This window comes from Telmatherina bonti (assembly GCF_933228915.1).
Source record: "Telmatherina bonti genome assembly, chromosome: 4".
Lineage (NCBI taxonomy): Eukaryota > Metazoa > Chordata > Actinopteri > Atheriniformes > Telmatherinidae > Telmatherina > Telmatherina bonti.
In genome coordinates, this window is record NC_136622.1 from 26,217,723 (window position 1) to 26,235,109 (window position 17,387).

The window sequence follows — 17,387 nt, forward strand, 5'->3', positions numbered from 1 at the left end:
ATATTATTGGAATAAACTCAGTCTCCGATTACTTGTTGAACAGATTAAACCTGTCATGTTCCATGGTAGACCTTGTCTTACTTTTCCACCTTCCCTGCAGTTTTGAGACACCACTCAAGCTGCATGCATGTTGGTTTCTAATAATGTGTGTGTTTGTGGAAAACCCATCTTCTCTCTGTCCCTGGAGGCCCCTTTTACAACTGTTCACAATTTTAATGTCTTCAATTTAACACATCATTAATATTGTGGTTATAGTGAAAACCTTGGGCTGGCAAATGTGAGTGTGTGCAGGCTTCCATCCATGCACAGGCTTGTGCTCGTGTGCCTGCATGTGTTCCACATCAGTGGCATTGCCATATTAAACCATAATGGAGATAAAACTAGAACTATTTGCAAGCCCATTTCTCTCTTTCCGTTCCAACGGTTCCAGTGGGGTCATTTGTTATAGTGTGGCATTGAATAAATTGCTTTGGGAGCTCCACAGCTGGGATCACTATCTTGACAGATCACATTCAGATGAATGGCTGTGATGCATATTCATCTCAATCAAATTTTCCACACAACTTTTCAATCCATGTTTTGCATGCAACCGATGAGTACTCAGGTGTGTTTGCTTTAAACATGTGTGATCAAATGGTTGAGCAGTAGGACTGCACTCAGCAGAACTTCTTCAATGATGGATAAAAGATTAAGAGTGATGGCAATATGATGAAAAGAGCAACATTACTGACTCAATTATGGAAATCGGAGCTGGAGGGTGCAAAGTGCTGACAGCTGTTTGCTGTTCTTGCCTGCATATTCTTGATGAGAATTTCCTCTGTTACAGCTAAATTGCCCACTTGTTAATTGGGGCGAAACCTAAAGAGCTCTTTGTTAAATCTGGGACAGAAGGGGGAGATGGGATTGGCTGCTTTAAGCTGCTCTTGTTTCATTGGTATACTTCCATGCTCCCCATTGTCATTGTGTTTGGGTTCTACTTGTTCTTGTTCCTGCTTTTCATCTCTTTGATCAGGGATTACCAAATCTGGTCCTTGAGGCCCAATGTCCTACAGGTTTTAGATGCTTCTCTGCTGCAACACACCTGAGTCAAATGAAAATGATCTCCAGCTGCTTCATGTCAAGCTCTGCACCAGCCTGTTAATGACTCGTCAGTTTGAGTCAGGTGTGCTGCAGCTGGAAAACACCTAAAATCTACAGGGCATCAGGACAGTTAAATGTTGTTTGGGTCTAATGGAAACCATAAGAGCAGTTGGTGCTACAGTAAGATCGACTTCTCACCTGTAACCTTAGAAACCCCTCAATAGAGGTTGAAGTAGTAATATCTGCAAAGCTCTGAAGCAATGAAGTTCAGTTTGTTTGTATTTACCTAAATATTACTGCAACACAGTCATGACACAAAGATCAGATCATCTCTTTATATGAAACCTTGACTTAATGCTGACAGATAAGAACAAATAGCACAACGTTTAAATCATCCATCCATCCATCCATCCATCCTTGTTCCAATTCAGGGTTGCGGGAAGCTGGGGCCTATCTCAGCAACCATTGGATGAGAGGCTGGGTACACCCTGCACAGGTTGCCAGTCCATCACAGATGGTTTAAATAATAAGATGACGTACACCAGTTCATACCTGGTATTAGAATACATCTCCACCTACATCTCTTGTGACTCTTTGTGGTTGGAGCATGAATTTAAATGCACATCTTTGTGTTTGCAAAAAACCAACATCCCGGTAAGCCAATAAGACAGCATCCTGCCAGAGTTTAGGAAAATCTCATCCGCCTGCCACATAAAGCTCAGTGGAGTAGTTGGATTTGTTCATTGTTCTCAGTGCTAACACTGTTAATGTGATTGTTATCCTGTTATCTTATGCATGATTAAACACAAACATTGCCTTATTCAAAACAAATGGCCAGTAATGCCTATTATAATTCTTATATATCCAACCTCCCACCAAATGGCTTGTTCCTTCTTACTTGTAGAGAAGCATCAGTCAAACAGGCAGTGTGAAATGATGTGACCACATGTGGCCATGGCTGACTCAGAGTATGGACCAAGTAATTGACTCTCAAGTCCTTCTTAGTAGATCCTGGATGCTTTCATTTGTAATTAACTTATTATTCTTATCAATGTATTTTGATTATGCAGTAAAAATTCCCCAGTATTACATAATTGCCTTTCTCCTATTGTAAATATTTCAGCTTTGACTTAAGATGGGAGACTACTGCCATGTCTTTACATACCAAAACAAGTTAAGAATTATACAGGGCAACAAGTCCATATAAGAAGTAGTATATGCTGGATAAATGGGTTAAATGGAAGACCCTCATCTAGTTCTCTATTTGACCACTGGGGTTGAGTTTTGTCAGTGATGGCTGATTTTTAACCCGTATAAAGTGTACACATATGCCTGTGTTTAGAAAATATGGAGTCACACAAAAGTATCCCTTAATTTCAGTCAGGTGTGCTGGAGCAGGGAATAAACAAAAACTTGCAGCATAGCTGTTGTCAATGACCTTAGTTTGACACTTGTGTATCAGTGAGTGAATCACTTGGACCTAAGTGGACCCTCATGTACTTTCAATGTGAAAGGAGAGCATGAACTGAGCTCAAGTTAACTAAAGCTTTGATCATATAAAGCTGCAATTTGAACATCAGCTCTAAGTTAAATACCCTGGAGTTTTTTCCCCCAGGAGTTAAAAGATTATTTCAGCCAGGGGTCTTTTTCATTTCCACTGAGGTGTAAGGTTCAGGTTAGATTAAATTGGCTGAATTGTGGGTCCTACGGCTCATATTGCCTCCTCACAAGGCAGTCAGCTTCTGTAATATTAATTCAAATTTGATTAATTACACACATTGACATTGGATTTTGGGTGACATTGGTTGTGTCTTGAGCTTGACTGATGTAAAACGATCACAGATTCACATTTCACCATTTTGATTTCACTGATGTCTTAATCTGGTCGATTGACTCCCTAAAAGATCCAGACTCCTGAGGATAGTCCGGCACTAAAAAACGAAGAGGTTGTTTTCAAACACTTGCTGACTGGATGATCAAGTGATGATAACTGGAGTCAATATGTTCAAAGCCTAAACCTAAAATAACTTTAACAGAGAGAAGATTGCAAGACACAGAAGAGAAGTTTAAGTTTGTTAGAGACCACAAGGCGAGTTTGTTTAATGTTCTTATTTTCTGTTTGCAGAAAGCACTGACAGATTACCCTGTGCCACTAGGAGTTTAGCATATTTCCTCTTAGATAAAGAGCAGTTTGATTAATTTTCTTCAAATAGCCACTCCACCAAAGAACAAGCAGCTCTTCCCTTAGTGTCTGTTTAGCATCATCACCAACACTAAGAAGTACTTAAAAGGGACTGTTGCTGATGTATGTTTCACTATGATGGCCATATTTCCAGCAGTGAGGAAGAAAGTGGCTTTTAAAAGCATCTTATTTCTTAATCCTTGTCTCAGTTCTGCTAGACGAAGCAGCACCAAGCACCACCATGGGCTATCTATCTAGCCAGCTCTCCATGCGCCCAATAAAAACCCCACACACACCATCACACACTTTCTGGGATTGGCACCATTAGTTACACAGTTACACGAAGACCATGTAGGCACCAGGGTGTAATAACTTTACCCTGGCAAGGAGTGAAAAATTACATTGTGGAAAGTTCCTGAGAAATGCTTTACTACCTGCTGGGAGTCCCAGAGAAAAGACAAGGCGAGGCTTTTACTGTCCTAATCTATTACTGTCACACTGTGTATTTTTTATTAGGGACTAGGCAGTGAGTGATAGAAAGCCCCCCTTAAAACTGCTGTTCTTTATATTATTACCAATGGGGCTAACCATGCTCAAAAACTCAGCAACAACAAACGGACATGGTACTGGAATGTTTCATTTGGGGGAATTGTTCTTGGGGAAAAAAAGGTTTTTTATTACATTTCAGCACAATCGCCTTCACTTTCATGAACTGAACTCTGTAGAGATCCATAATATTCCAGTAACCATTCATAATGTCATGATCCCAGGCTGCACTATGATGAAATGTGAACAGGAAACAGACCGCTAGCACCTAATTCTCTGGGCATGTAACAATGTGTTTCCACTTTGGATCATTTCAAAATGACTTTTAGAAAAATAATCATGAACAAAACAGAAAAAAAAAACGATCTAACTAAAAAGAGGAAAAGGCAAGCATGAGGATAGTTAGGACTCACAAAAAGATATTTAACAGGTAAAGAAGAGCTTTATTTTTGCCCCCCCGCCCCCCCCCCCCCCCCCCCCCCCCCCCATCTAAACTAGGAGGCACTGGATTACATGGTCATATAGACACACAAATACTCAGTTACTACAAGGTTATTTTCATATTAGATGAGGGGAATGGAAGAAAATCGGGTGGTAAAAAGGGATGACAGGGATGAATCAGAGCATGACTGCCTTTATAAAGTGTGCCTGGCTTTGCCCTTACTTGTCTTTACTCCTAGTCACTGCTGACAGGCAGCAAAATAACAGTTAGAGAGCAAGACAGGCATGAAACAGCAGTGATTGTAGGGATACAGCAACAAAAATGGTCTTGTTGTGAGTAACAGTACATGGACATTGCCTGTTGTTTTTCTTCCTCTTCTTGTTCAGAAGCTAATAAGTTTACTTTGCTTATATAGCTGTTTTTATATGGGCTCTTTACATCTCCTGCCATTCCTCACCGTCCTCTATCTGCCTGACTCTGTGCATCATAGTTATAGACTTTAACTTGGGGGAGACTGACTCATGCAGCCCAAAGTCACAGAAAATTGGTACAAACACACAGTTGCACACATCCTGATGATATATCCAGTCACTGCACTGAAACAACAGTGTGATTTATAATAACTGGAGGCTAAGGTGGAGAGGTGTGGAAATGAGAGGGTCACCGGTCACCTTTGTCTTTTCGCTCCTGGGAAAAATCACACATAAACACCTGATCAAAAACCTTTCCTGCCTCTGCATATCACAAACTCGTGGCAGCACAGTCTGCGACATACTGTGGTCTCTGCCTGGAATCCAGGTTGGATACTTAGTCAAAGCAAACGTGTTTTCATAGATTTCAGCTTCTTATCTTAAGCACACATGCAGGTCTCAATTAGCTTCAAATTATGTTGATCAAATGTTTTTTCCGCCTTAGTCACATATGCTCTGATCTTCTTATTCTACTTACATGTAGTTTATTTTCTCTCGTCATGGCATGTTAAAAGTGGAAATGTTTTGTTACAATGATAATTTGGATGTAGGGTATTTTTGTGTTGAAAGTGTCCACTTTTCTTTTCTTCTTGATGTGCATACATGGTGCATACATGGTGCATACATGTAGTGTAGCTGGAATTTAGGTCTTTGATCTTAATCTGGTATCACTTGACTGAAATTCAGAATAAATGATGGTTTTGGAAAGCTATAAATAGATTTTGCGAAAACAAGCTGAGTGAAAGAGGACGAAGGCTGGGCCGTAGTAAAGGAGCAAGAAGACCTTGTTGCATCCTGCTGCCATACTATTCCCTTAATTGCTTAGTATTTATGGTGGGAGGAGTCATATTTGTGGGCAACACATACACACTCAAAACCAAAATACACACTAAGAGATTCCGTCACTCTGGAGGGAGTCATTTATTCTTGCCGGAGGTCAGTTAGAGGCTTTTACGGGCCGTTATGTAGCCGGCTCACTATTCCTGGAAGAGCGTTGGTATCTTTTGATCAAATTCCACTCCACTCTCCAGTAACCTGCTTCCTATGAGCTGTGAGCTAATTGTGCCATATAGGTTTTGTGTGATCGTGTGTGCCTTCATGTACGTCTGGGCAGGCAAAGGCCTTTCTATCTCTGATTGATTGTTGTCATCTCGGTGGATTATTAAGTTAGCAGCATACACGATAGGCTTACAGTATCTCACAGGAGAGACCACACATTTATACACATAGCAGTGCTCACATTTCAAATTTCTATACTTATCATTAACTCAATGACTCGTGGAAATATTTGACAGGAACAATTATATCTGTGTACTGAATTCAGCATGGGATATAACTGTGTAGACCTGTGACGGTTTATGCTATTCTAAGCTAGCTTTTGGCCCTTGTACAACCAGTGTGAGGTTATGGTTTGCAACCCCTGTAGTTAGTCAAACTTGTTTTCACCAATTATTTTAACCTTTATGGAAAGAATTTCTGCCAGCAGACTAGGATCTTAGATTTAGGATTATGTACTTGCTGTCTTCAGATTATTAACTTCATCGTCAGAGACCTGTATGAGGCACTACGCTGGTTTGCAGCTAAGCGTAAAGCAGCTTGAGTAAAAATTAGCACCTCTTCATATGAGGCAAATGGATTAAATTGGAACGGGTGGGTTCCTTGAGGTTGGGAATGATTCACTGCCTCACATGGACATCTTTTTGTATCTGGGGTTATGTTGATGAGTGAGGGCAGAGTGGAATGGAAGATGAACAAGCCCAGTGGGGTGGGATCTGCAGTGATACAACTGCAGTGTAGATTGTGTGGTTAAAAAAAAACTGATCCAAAAGGCAAGGCTGTCAATTTACCAGTCCATCTCTGTTCTAAACCTCACCTTTGATTGTTAGCTTTGAGTAGAGACTGAAAGAATGAGATTGTTAATACAAGCAGGGTGAGTGGGTTTACTCTCAGATAAAGGGGAGCGCACAGTCATCCTAGAAAGGCTGAGAGCAAAGTCACTGCTTGTCTCTGCATTGAGAGGAGCCAGACTGAGTGGTTCAGGGATCTGGTGAAGATGTAGCACACATAGCTTCATAGAGAGGGAGACATGTTTCACCAGGGGGAGGCCTTGGGGCAGACTCATGACATAAAGGTAAAGCTAAAAATTCTTTGCTGGGGATTTTGCAGTGTCCATCCAGAGGAGCTGGAGAATGTGGCCAGCCAAAGGGAGGTCTGGGAATCTTTTCAGACTGGCCCCCCTGCTACCCAGTCAGTAAGGAGACAGACAATGGATGGATGAATTGATGGGAAAAAAATTGGTGGATCTAAAAGTCGTTTCTTGGTAAAAACTCAACAGATGTCACAGGTTCAAAGGGATCAGGCCTGTATATGTCCCAACATAATGAACTGCCCTAAAGCTGCTTCTCATCTTTGCTTATTTCCTTTGGCGTCATGTCCTACTGAGCTCTCTCACCATGACCCACAGGTGACCAGAAGATGCAGGACTCTCTAAGCTCTATTCATTTACTTAAGTCCTTTCTCTATCCATGGGATAGACAGAAATTATTAGTTTATTGAAGGTTAATATGGCTTATTTATGCTCCTTTTCACATTTTTGTTTCACAGATTTTACAATGTTTTTTTTAATTATTCCATTCATCCACCACATGTATTGCTGTCTGTCACTCTTTACTTGTTTTTCTCTTTAATACGAGGAAAAGGCTTTACTTTCTACTGCAAAGAATTTTTTTGACATTGGTTTGATAGATCTGAGTGCATGTTGTGGTTCACTCATTGCATCCTTTGTCGCGTTACACCCAGCCCGCGGAGTTATTACCTTCGTACTCTATGAGACAAAGTGTTCATTTTTAATTATCACTCAGCATTTGATCGTGTCTCTGCCCCGCCTGTCACTACATCTCATCGAGTTGCTGGTAACATTTCCATTACATTAAGATGAGCTGCTACCGCTTGGCGTGACGCCTGTGTGAGTGATTTGTGTGTGTTTGTCTAAATGTGTTCAGTGGTGTGTTCCTTTCATTTTAGCAGTAACATTTCTCCCTCCCTCATCCATCTTCAAACATTTTGCTGTAAATGACATGTCAACTCACAACAGAACATGTAGCTTCTTCAGACACAAGCACACACACACACACACACACACACACACACACACACACGCGCGCGCACACACACACACACACACACACACACACACACATACACACATACTAACACCGGAAATGAATCGAATTGGATTGGCAGTGGAATTTTAATTAAATTGTTCACACCCCTCTGTGCACCCACCCTCCCAACCCCAAAGCATACTAATTAAGCAGATGCAAATGTAAATATTCAAATTGTTTTGTTTTGCTGCTGATGCACAAAACATTGGACTAAAAGATGTTCGGTGTAAGGTATGGAGATGGTGATTGATTTTGTGTGTAGTTAAATTAAGACTTACATCAATCCTCTTTGTATAAAAAGACATCTGTCTCAAATCATTATTGATGACTGGAGTGGGTAAGTGAGCGGTGGGAACTGTGGAACTCTACTATTCATTGCAGGAGGTTGAACCTTGGTTATGGTTGTGTATGCGTGTGTCAACATGTTTTCATAACATGTGTGCACATATTTTCATGAGTGCCTGAGCTCGCTGCATTGGTATTAATAAGGAAGGCCCTCACCTCCCGTAAAGTTCCCGAGCATTTTCATTTCTTTCAGCCGTTGGCAGGTAGGTTGGAAAAAGAGCTCTCCTCTTAAGCTCAGCAGGGCTTGAATCGATAAATCTGTCATTGTTTATTTAGTCAAACGTCGACTTTTCCCCTCTGGGTGCTCCCACTGATGGGAGGTAAACAGTCAAACTGTGCAAGTGGAGTGCCTCCATAAAGAACCGGTGAATTGTTTAGACTTGGACACATATTGACTTCAGCTTCCAAATAACAATGAAAAGTGAAATGTTCACCAGAAAAATGAATTGTTCACTTTTCATTGTCGATCAAGGTTTGGATCACATCCGCCCATAGATGAGCTGTACTGTTAACTAGTTGCACAGAGGCAATTAGTAAGACCCGTTGGCACAAAACAAATACACAAGATACACCTTTAAAAAGATGAAAGAACATATTTTAAGATACACCATGATCTTTACCTCACCATTACCAAGTGGTTTTCTTCTTTAAACCAAATCTTTTTATTTGTGCCGAAGTGTACCTGAAAAATATTATTGCCTGATGGGGGTCACAACCAGGTTAATGTACATAAAAAAGAAGTAAAACAAAAAAAAAACAACAACTACAAATAAACAAATAAAATAAAAACAAAAATATTCACACTTGGATCAAACCTGTGTTTTCATTCCTGCCTTTCAGTGTGGGCTCTTTTCCCCTCTGCCATCAATGTCTTAAACTCTTGCTTATATATTAACAAACTGGAGGCATTTGACCTTGTGACTGTCTAGTCAATAGCGTGTTAACATGAATGTTTTTCGATGGTAAATGGAAATGCAGATTTTTATTTAAACCGTTGACTCTGCTGCGGTCCATTTCTGATACGATGTTTTTAATGTGTTTTTTAAATCTAATAAAAGAAACAAAGAAGAACTTAAATGTCTATTTTTAGCTCAATTATATGTGTGTATTTCATTGAGTGGGTGTTATGCTGTCTGTGTCTATTGTATCAACTTCCTAAAAATTCCACACACTGCAACTGTGACTGCTTTATTTTTTGTTTCTTCTTCAAAATAAGAGTTAACTTGTGGTACTGATTTTACTCACAAATAATCAGGTGACTCATGAATGGTTCTGTCTGAATGTATCTTTCTGTTGAGGTTAAGTTATGACTTTGGCATCATTTGCATTTGATGGCACATTCACAACAAAGTTTTGGATTTGAATTCTAGTCTGTTTGCTGGGAAAAGACTAAAATGTGTTGGGTGTGCGGTCAACATTATTTTACATCAGTAGAAGACTGTGCTCTTGAGCAATTTCCGTGTTTTTTCATGCATTGTGAAACACTTAAATTTTTCTTATAGCTCACTTCTCTTGCATTTATGAGTTTATATGTAAGGAAATGTACTGCATAAAGATGGCTTACTTTCAGCTAATATTAATGTGAACACATTTGTATTTTTATTTGTCTCATTCTTCAGGTATTTGCTTTAGAAAGACAGGTATTTGACTTCCTCGGATATCAGTGGGCACCCATTCTTGCTAACTTCTTCCACATCATCATCGTCATCCTTGGCCTTTTTGGCACCATCCAGTATCGGCCACGCTACATTATAGTGGTGAGTAACTTAAATCACAAGTGACTTTTAGTTCATACTGGTGTTTTATTTTTCTATTTATTTATTTTCTAGCACTTGCACATCATGTTAACCAAAATCTTTGTACAGACTATACTGTAGAATAGTGATGTTGTTGCCTTTCCTCCAACTGCAAATTGTGCTGCACTCTTTTGTTTATTGAGCGACACCCTTAAATCACTCTAATCCTTTGATAATTAGGCCTAATTAAGGCGGGGGTGGGATTTTAAAGGGGACTAAGGAGCTCATCAGATTTATACTGGGTTTCATGTTTCTGGACAGAGAAGGTCATTCTATAAAGCAGAAAACAAAGCACGTGCCATTGTACCTGCTGTCCGCATGTAACTGAAGAAACATGCTTTTGCACACTCCAGTTTTTATCTGAAACCATAACCTTCACCTGAGGCACTAAAACCTACTTTTAGCAATATTAGTAGAATGCACAGATGGTGCAGGAAAATATTATAGCAGCCAGAAAGAGATGGGAAAAGGGTTAGAAGAGCATAAATAAAGAAGGACAAGGGAGATAAAGAGGTGTAAAAGGAAGCCACACAGGATGAGATGAAAAAAAAAAACCTGGAAAGAAGGAACTGAATAGGAGAGGAAGGAAGAACAGTTGAAGCTATTGTCTCATGTCAAGTGGAAAATGGGAGTGCAAGCTGGAGGGTTTCATGATTCAACATGTATGTTTTTATGGAGCTGCTCTTTTGCCCTTCGCTCTTCCTCTGACATTTTAAACACACATTTCACTGTGAGTAAGAGGATTTCACAACCTTCACTCTGATGACTTTGTCAGTGAATACCACCCAGTACCACTCTGTCTGTCAGCAGCTGGCTGTCTGACTGTACAATTTTCTAAATGGTCGAATCATGAACTTTATTCAGCTTCAGCAGTTTAAAGACCCGAAACTCCCACAGGGCTCAAACACACTTACTGAACTTACTGGCATCTTCATAAAAGTGAGGTCCTCACGTTTATATGCGGGTGTGTTGTTCCCATATTTCATGTACACTAGCTTCTGGCCTTACTTTTTTCAGAACTTATTCAATAAGTCTTTGTGAAGCCGGTGACATTTTCTACTCACTTCACTTCATATACAATAGTTTCCATGCAGCTAATGTGTTGTATGCTTTTCTTGTAGTACATAATCTGGGCCGCTCTCTGGGTAGCCTGGAATGTCTTCATCATCTGTTTCTACCTGGATGTAGGAGGTCTGTCAAAGGTAAGACTGGAAATATCTGTTATCTCTAAAACTTTCACCATGCACATGCAAGCTGAGTGAGAGGGTTTGTCTGTACTGTAATGAACATTCTTCTCTTTTTTAAGGTCATAGCTTCGAGCTGTTTGTAGAGTCAAACAGATTTATGTTCCTCTTTCTAATAGCTGTGACGGTTACGCTGCAGGAGTCGTCATGTGCATCATAAACCCTGTCAGTACAAATGCAGGCTTAAACTATTCCTTCAGAAATGACTTATTTTCTGATTAACGTCCAAGTGGCCCATGACATTAAATAGCAGGGCACCTTAAAACTTGATTGCGGTGAAATTTTAAGCATTGTCGAAAATGCATGCACAGTGTATGAAAGCGTGAATGTGCAAACATCACCGCTGCAGCTGCTTCTCACAAGCAAATAAGAAAGACAGTACATTGATTTACATTGTGTTGTTAATTATTTAATACATTTCCTGTTGATAACCTGTAGAGATTAACATCAAATCCTGGCATGCCATGTGGTGTAGGGACCATCTACATTTTTAAGCTTTTTATTTTCTGTTTAAGTTTTATATGAACATTCTTGTTAAATTATTTGACAAGTTTTATTCTCAAAAACCATGAGAATGTGGCGCAAGGAATCCCATGACACAGTTGGCTGAGATGGTAAATTAATGTGTGATATGAGAAAATACTTCCTTATTCATATAGCATAACAGGGATGTAAGACAAAAAGTGTTTAAAAAGCAAAAATGAACCACTAACTGATCTAATTTAAAGCTTACTTTCTTCCCTTCACTCATTTCGTTACCCACTGAGCTTGAAGTGAGCCAACTATAATGTCAGAGAAGTAGAACTATATACAAAAGTGCAAAGATCCTTTATTTGTACCACTACTACTTAAAAGTCTTTCCCAGACTCGAAGTCGAAGATTATCGGTTTTCAGCCGAACACTGACATTAAGTTTTCACCTTTCTGTCATGAAAGCGTCTCAATTCACTTTATTCTTTTTCTGTCATTCATCTCAACTTAGTCCTTGTTCTCTTTTTAATTACAACCAGATGTGCTGATAAACAAAAAATACATAATATGAACATAATTAATTCTTTTTCAACCTTGTTACTAGTGTATGTTTTTTATATGATATAATCATGTTCTTTTGCCACCAAACTTTTTTTACAGTGCATTACGCTTAAAAGTCTTGATGTGAGTACAATCACCGTCAAAGAAAACACAATAGTATGCAGTGTACACTATAATCTGTGTGTTACACAACCGTGTAACATAAATCCACCTCTGAACTATAAATCACTCGCCAAAACCTGAGGAATCAGCAGCACAAACAACTGCAACAGCTCAGCAGAGATTTTCTAATTTGGCCTTAAAGAATGTTTCCTGTTTTTCCTCAATGTGTTTTTCTGCCGTTCCTGCTGACCTGTGGGGAATAATTACCTCCCTATTGAGTTTGAAGAGCGGGCTTAAAACTTACTAATCGGGAACAATCCTCTTCAGCTCCATGTGTCGCACCCACATCAACACTTTAAATTCTCTGTGGCTTTCCTGCAGTTCCTAAGTACAGATCAGACACGTACTAATTCAGACAATGGCAAGTGTTACCAACGTCACCTCTCCACAACCTCTAATTTTATTCCCCCCTCTTTCCTTCTTTTTATCTTAATTCACTCTGCTCACTGCTCCTTTGATGGTATTTAATTTCTCATTATTCTAATCCTTGCCTTTCTTATTTTTACTGCACTCTCCACCATTGATGACTACCTTGCCTTACTGCCTGCTGACCACTGAGAATAATGAATTCAGGCAGAAATTTAACAGACACCTGCTCAGATGGCCAAAATGAGTTTCAAAAACACCTTCCCAGGCTACCCAGCTCTGTCATTGTGTGAAGATCCTTGGCTCCGTCAAGTGTGCCTGTCCTTCACCGCATATGTCTGTGTGTGCCGTCTATGTTCGTGTGTGAGTGTGTATCATTGTGTGTTTCTGCATGGTTCCTGCTAGAATAATGAGGCTTGTAGGAGCCAGCTGCTTGGGGCTGAGGCGTGCGCATTAACCCAACAGATGGAGCCAGCTTGGCCTCCGAGCTCTGCATATGGTGGCCAGGAGGAAAGCTGGCTGACGGAGTGCACACATACACACATAAACACATAAACATCCCGTGCACCCATGCACAGCCAAACTTTATGTGTTGTCTTATAAGTACCCCTCCCCTCCACCCAACACATTATATTGTAAAACAAAGTCACCTTATTCTTTCCAGCTCGCCCTGACAGATGTTGACAGGATGATACTGTACCGGCTGTATGCATGTTCAAGTGAGCAGTGTGTGTGAGCCCAAAGCGTGGGGGTGGCAGGTTGTCAGAGTCAAATGCCACACGCTCTGTCACCTCCTATTGATCCTTCATCCCCTCCCCCACAAGGCAAGACAGGCAAACCTCTGCTGCTTTGCACACACCTCTGTTTAAAACAGTCTCACTCATCCGTTGCTTCTCTTTTTACTCATTGTCTGTCACACTCTCCACACAGTGACCACAGACAGGGAGGCTTCTGGGACATCAACACTAAACTGTATAAAAAAAAAAAGCTTTTTCTCACTGTTAGAATTATGAACTCTGTAACTTAGTTTTTCCCAACTTTTGCCAAGAGTCTTATTCAACATATTTTTCATGGTATTACTTTGGTAGCAGAAATAAAAAAAAAGTCTAAAACATTGTACGATTTTATCTCTATCACTGGATTGTTTATTATTTCTTTCTTGTTTGCTTGCTGCTTTGCTTTCTGTCTTGCTTTCTTCCTTCTCTTCTTAATATCCGCACTCATTTCAGATCACGCTTGTTTTCTTGTCTTTTATAATGCCTGAAATAGTCTAAACTGATTTGGTGGGGTTATGATACAATCAGATCCAAAGACTCCTGGTTACAGAACAAAAAAAAAAAAAAAAAAGAGTTAAACAAAATTGTGGTTTTATAATTGAGAAAACAAAAGTAAGGGTAAAACATAAGTGAAGATAAACCCCTGATTTATCTATCCAAGAGAAATATGTTGTCCAGAAAGTTTTTTATAGAAAACTTGAAAATACCCTAAATCTTAGTCATGTATTTCCAAAATAATCTAACTGTCTCCATCATTATCCACATTGTGGCTGCAGACTTTACTTAAGAATGCAGCAAAATTTCCAGCTCTTGAATCAATACACAACAAGTGAATGTGTATTTGTTTGTCAAATGCAATTGCAGTCATTTTGGAGAGAAGTGTCTGCTAAATGACTAGAACAGAATTAGATTTGAGGCAGCATCAGAAACACCCAGTGTGTTCCCCACTGCGATCACACAGAATCCCTTATCTCTTTATTTGAGAAACAAGTCCTTGGATATAAGATGACAATCTTTTGATGTAAATCCTTATCTTGATTCCAATAGTAGGATTTTGTCTCAACATACATCGACTTATAGTGGAGGAAACAGTTTAGCTTTTTATCAGTAAACTTAGCTTGAAAAGTATGGTGAGATTGATTTGTGCTTCGGGGTGCGAGGAAGCATAACAATACCACTCCTGACATTAATTTGCCAGAAGCTTCTTCAGTATCGACTGCAGTCATGAATGTGCCTACAGCTTGGGCAGAGTTGGTTTTCCCTGGCTCACAGCATCAATCAATGGCATCTGTCAAGTCATTAGTCCTTGCAGTCCAACGATGACCCTCAGATGTCCTTGTTTTTGTGACTGTGTGACAAATGACAGAATAGCAAAGAAAGAAAAAATGAGAGACAGTGAGTGATCATAGCTCATCATCAAGAAGAGAGGGGAATAATACGACTATTATAGTATTACTCATGAATCCTATTGGAAAAATCACCGATGGCACAGATGTATTATTATATTAAATGTTATTGCTACCTTTTGTGATCATGTGTTGTTGATGCATATTTGTGAGTGGGGCTTGATAGGAATCGGAGATGTTTCCTGACAGCACAGTTCTGTTAATAATGTATGTCTTGTCACTAAGGGCCAGATGCAGGGTTAGATTGCTGTATTTGGGGTATTGATTGATGGTGGAGTGTCTGTGGGGCTGTGCGCTTGGGCTTACATGGCTGTTTCCAAAATGAACCGCAGCATGGTGTGCAACATAATTTATAATGTGTCTCCAAAATTAACATTATCATCATGATTCAGATTTAAACTTTAAGTAATTAAACTTCACTGATAAACAGAAAGCCTTTTGGAAGAGGTTTACACACTTCATGCCTTTTTTTTGTTAATTAAATTGAAAAAATGTTTAATGCAAATTTTAGTTTGTTTATCTAGCCACGCAGACTATGAAAAAATAGAAGAACTTTCCCCGGTGTTGATATATCTGCCATTTGAAGTTTCAACCTTTAACCCAAAAGACTGATTATATAAAATGCAAGTTACAGAGCCTGCAGGTATGAAAAACCCTTTTCAGCATATCAACAATGATGGCTCATGAGGAATTTTTATTAGCGATGTTTGTATGCACTCCTTAAAAACAGACATTTTAAATTTAACTTCCTAATTCACACTGAAAGCTACTACTTAAAGAGAAAATTGTATTTTCAGACTTAATACATGGCTGCGTTGTTTAGTCCATCACTTTGATCAGCCGGAACATTAAAATAAAAGATAAAGGTTTTAAGGATTTCTCTGACATTTTGCAAAGCTAAGGGGTTAACTCAGTATCCATTGTTATCACAAAATACTACGTATAAACAAGAATGACCACAGCTTGATGAATTATAAAACCCTTTCTTCATGGGACATTAAACTCTTTAAAAAAATGAAATTATTACCAAATGCAATGGAAATCACCAGAATATCTATGGAGATGATGTCTTCTGTTTTCATGATGACAGTCAGACTCAGTTTCTCCTTGTAAAGAATCTAAAGTCATAAAGATTCAAGTAAATGTTGGTGAAAATAACGATGACAAAACATACCACTCCTATTTTTTTCACCACACAGAATACCAAAGAAATTATAGATTTATAGAATTATTACTTCAAGAAGTAACATAATCGTTATGATATTATCAAGCTAAGATTGGTGGAGGATGATATGACAACCTAAAGCTTGACATAATACTCACATTCCTTTAGTGAGAAGCATAAAGTATTGCCTCATGCAACCAGGATGCAATTCACTTTTGCTGTTCCACTTTATATCAGGAAGTAAATTTTGGCAAACATATCTTCCATTTTACTTATTACTTTAGTATTAAACACAGAAAGGAATCACTAATCTCACATTCGCTTTATATTTTTTTACCTAACTCCTCTGTACATGGATTGAGCTTTCCTTTCAAGTTTTCCATTTCAGTTTTCTTTACAATTATGGGGAGTCAAGAAAGTGGTTAGTGCCATGTTAGCCGATAGTCTCCTGTGTCTACTCTTTCTTATCATCTTATCATGTGGGCATTTCCAGGAAATGGCTCCAACCAGGACTGTGCCACTGAAAAATATAGCTGTTAAAATAAAGCATGAACATCTGTTCACGTGAAAACTTACAAATATATACTGTCTGTTCCAAAACAAAGGTCTCACACGCTAATATTTTGCTTAACCGCTTTTAGCTTTTATTACAGCACAAATTCAGTGTGGCTATATTTTGATAATCTTCTGCAATGTCACAATGATGACCTCTCTCTACAGATACACTCATCTTTCATGCAGATGAAGGGAGAGTCTGACCACACAACAAAACTTTCTCAGCACATCCCAAAGACTCTCGATGGTATAAGGGTCTGGACTCTGTGGTGGCCAATCTGTGTGTGAAAATGATGTCTCAAGCTCCCTGAACCACTCTTTCACAATCTGAAGCTGATGAATCCTGGCATTGCCATGTACTCCCTATGCCAATGGCACGAGGGAAGATCTATTAATGGAATAACCTGGTCATTCAGTATATTCAGGTCATTCAGACATATAATATTGCTAAACCTAGACCTGACCAACTGCAGCAACCCCAGACCATAGACAGCCCCCAACAGGTTTATACAGTAGGATGAAGCATGATGGATGCATCGCTTTATCTGCTGCTCTTCATACCCTGATGCACCCATCAATATGGAGCAGGGTAAATCTGGATTCATCAGACCAGATAACCTTATTCCGTTGTTTCAGAGTCCAATCTCTATGCTTCTA

At 39.3% G+C, this 17,387-nt stretch overlaps 1 protein-coding gene across 1 annotated transcript in view; it reads left to right on the plus strand.

The window, feature by feature from the left end:
- Nucleotides 1-17,387, plus strand: part of nkain4 (sodium/potassium transporting ATPase interacting 4) — a 44,661-nt gene that overhangs the window by 7,811 nt on the left and 19,463 nt on the right. Inside the window, exons 2-3 of the mRNA XM_079238808.1 lie at nucleotides 9,849-9,986; nucleotides 11,147-11,227. Coding sequence (XP_079094934.1) covers nucleotides 9,849-9,986; nucleotides 11,147-11,227 — 219 coding nt within the window. The remainder of the gene's footprint in view (nucleotides 1-9,848; nucleotides 9,987-11,146; nucleotides 11,228-17,387) is intronic.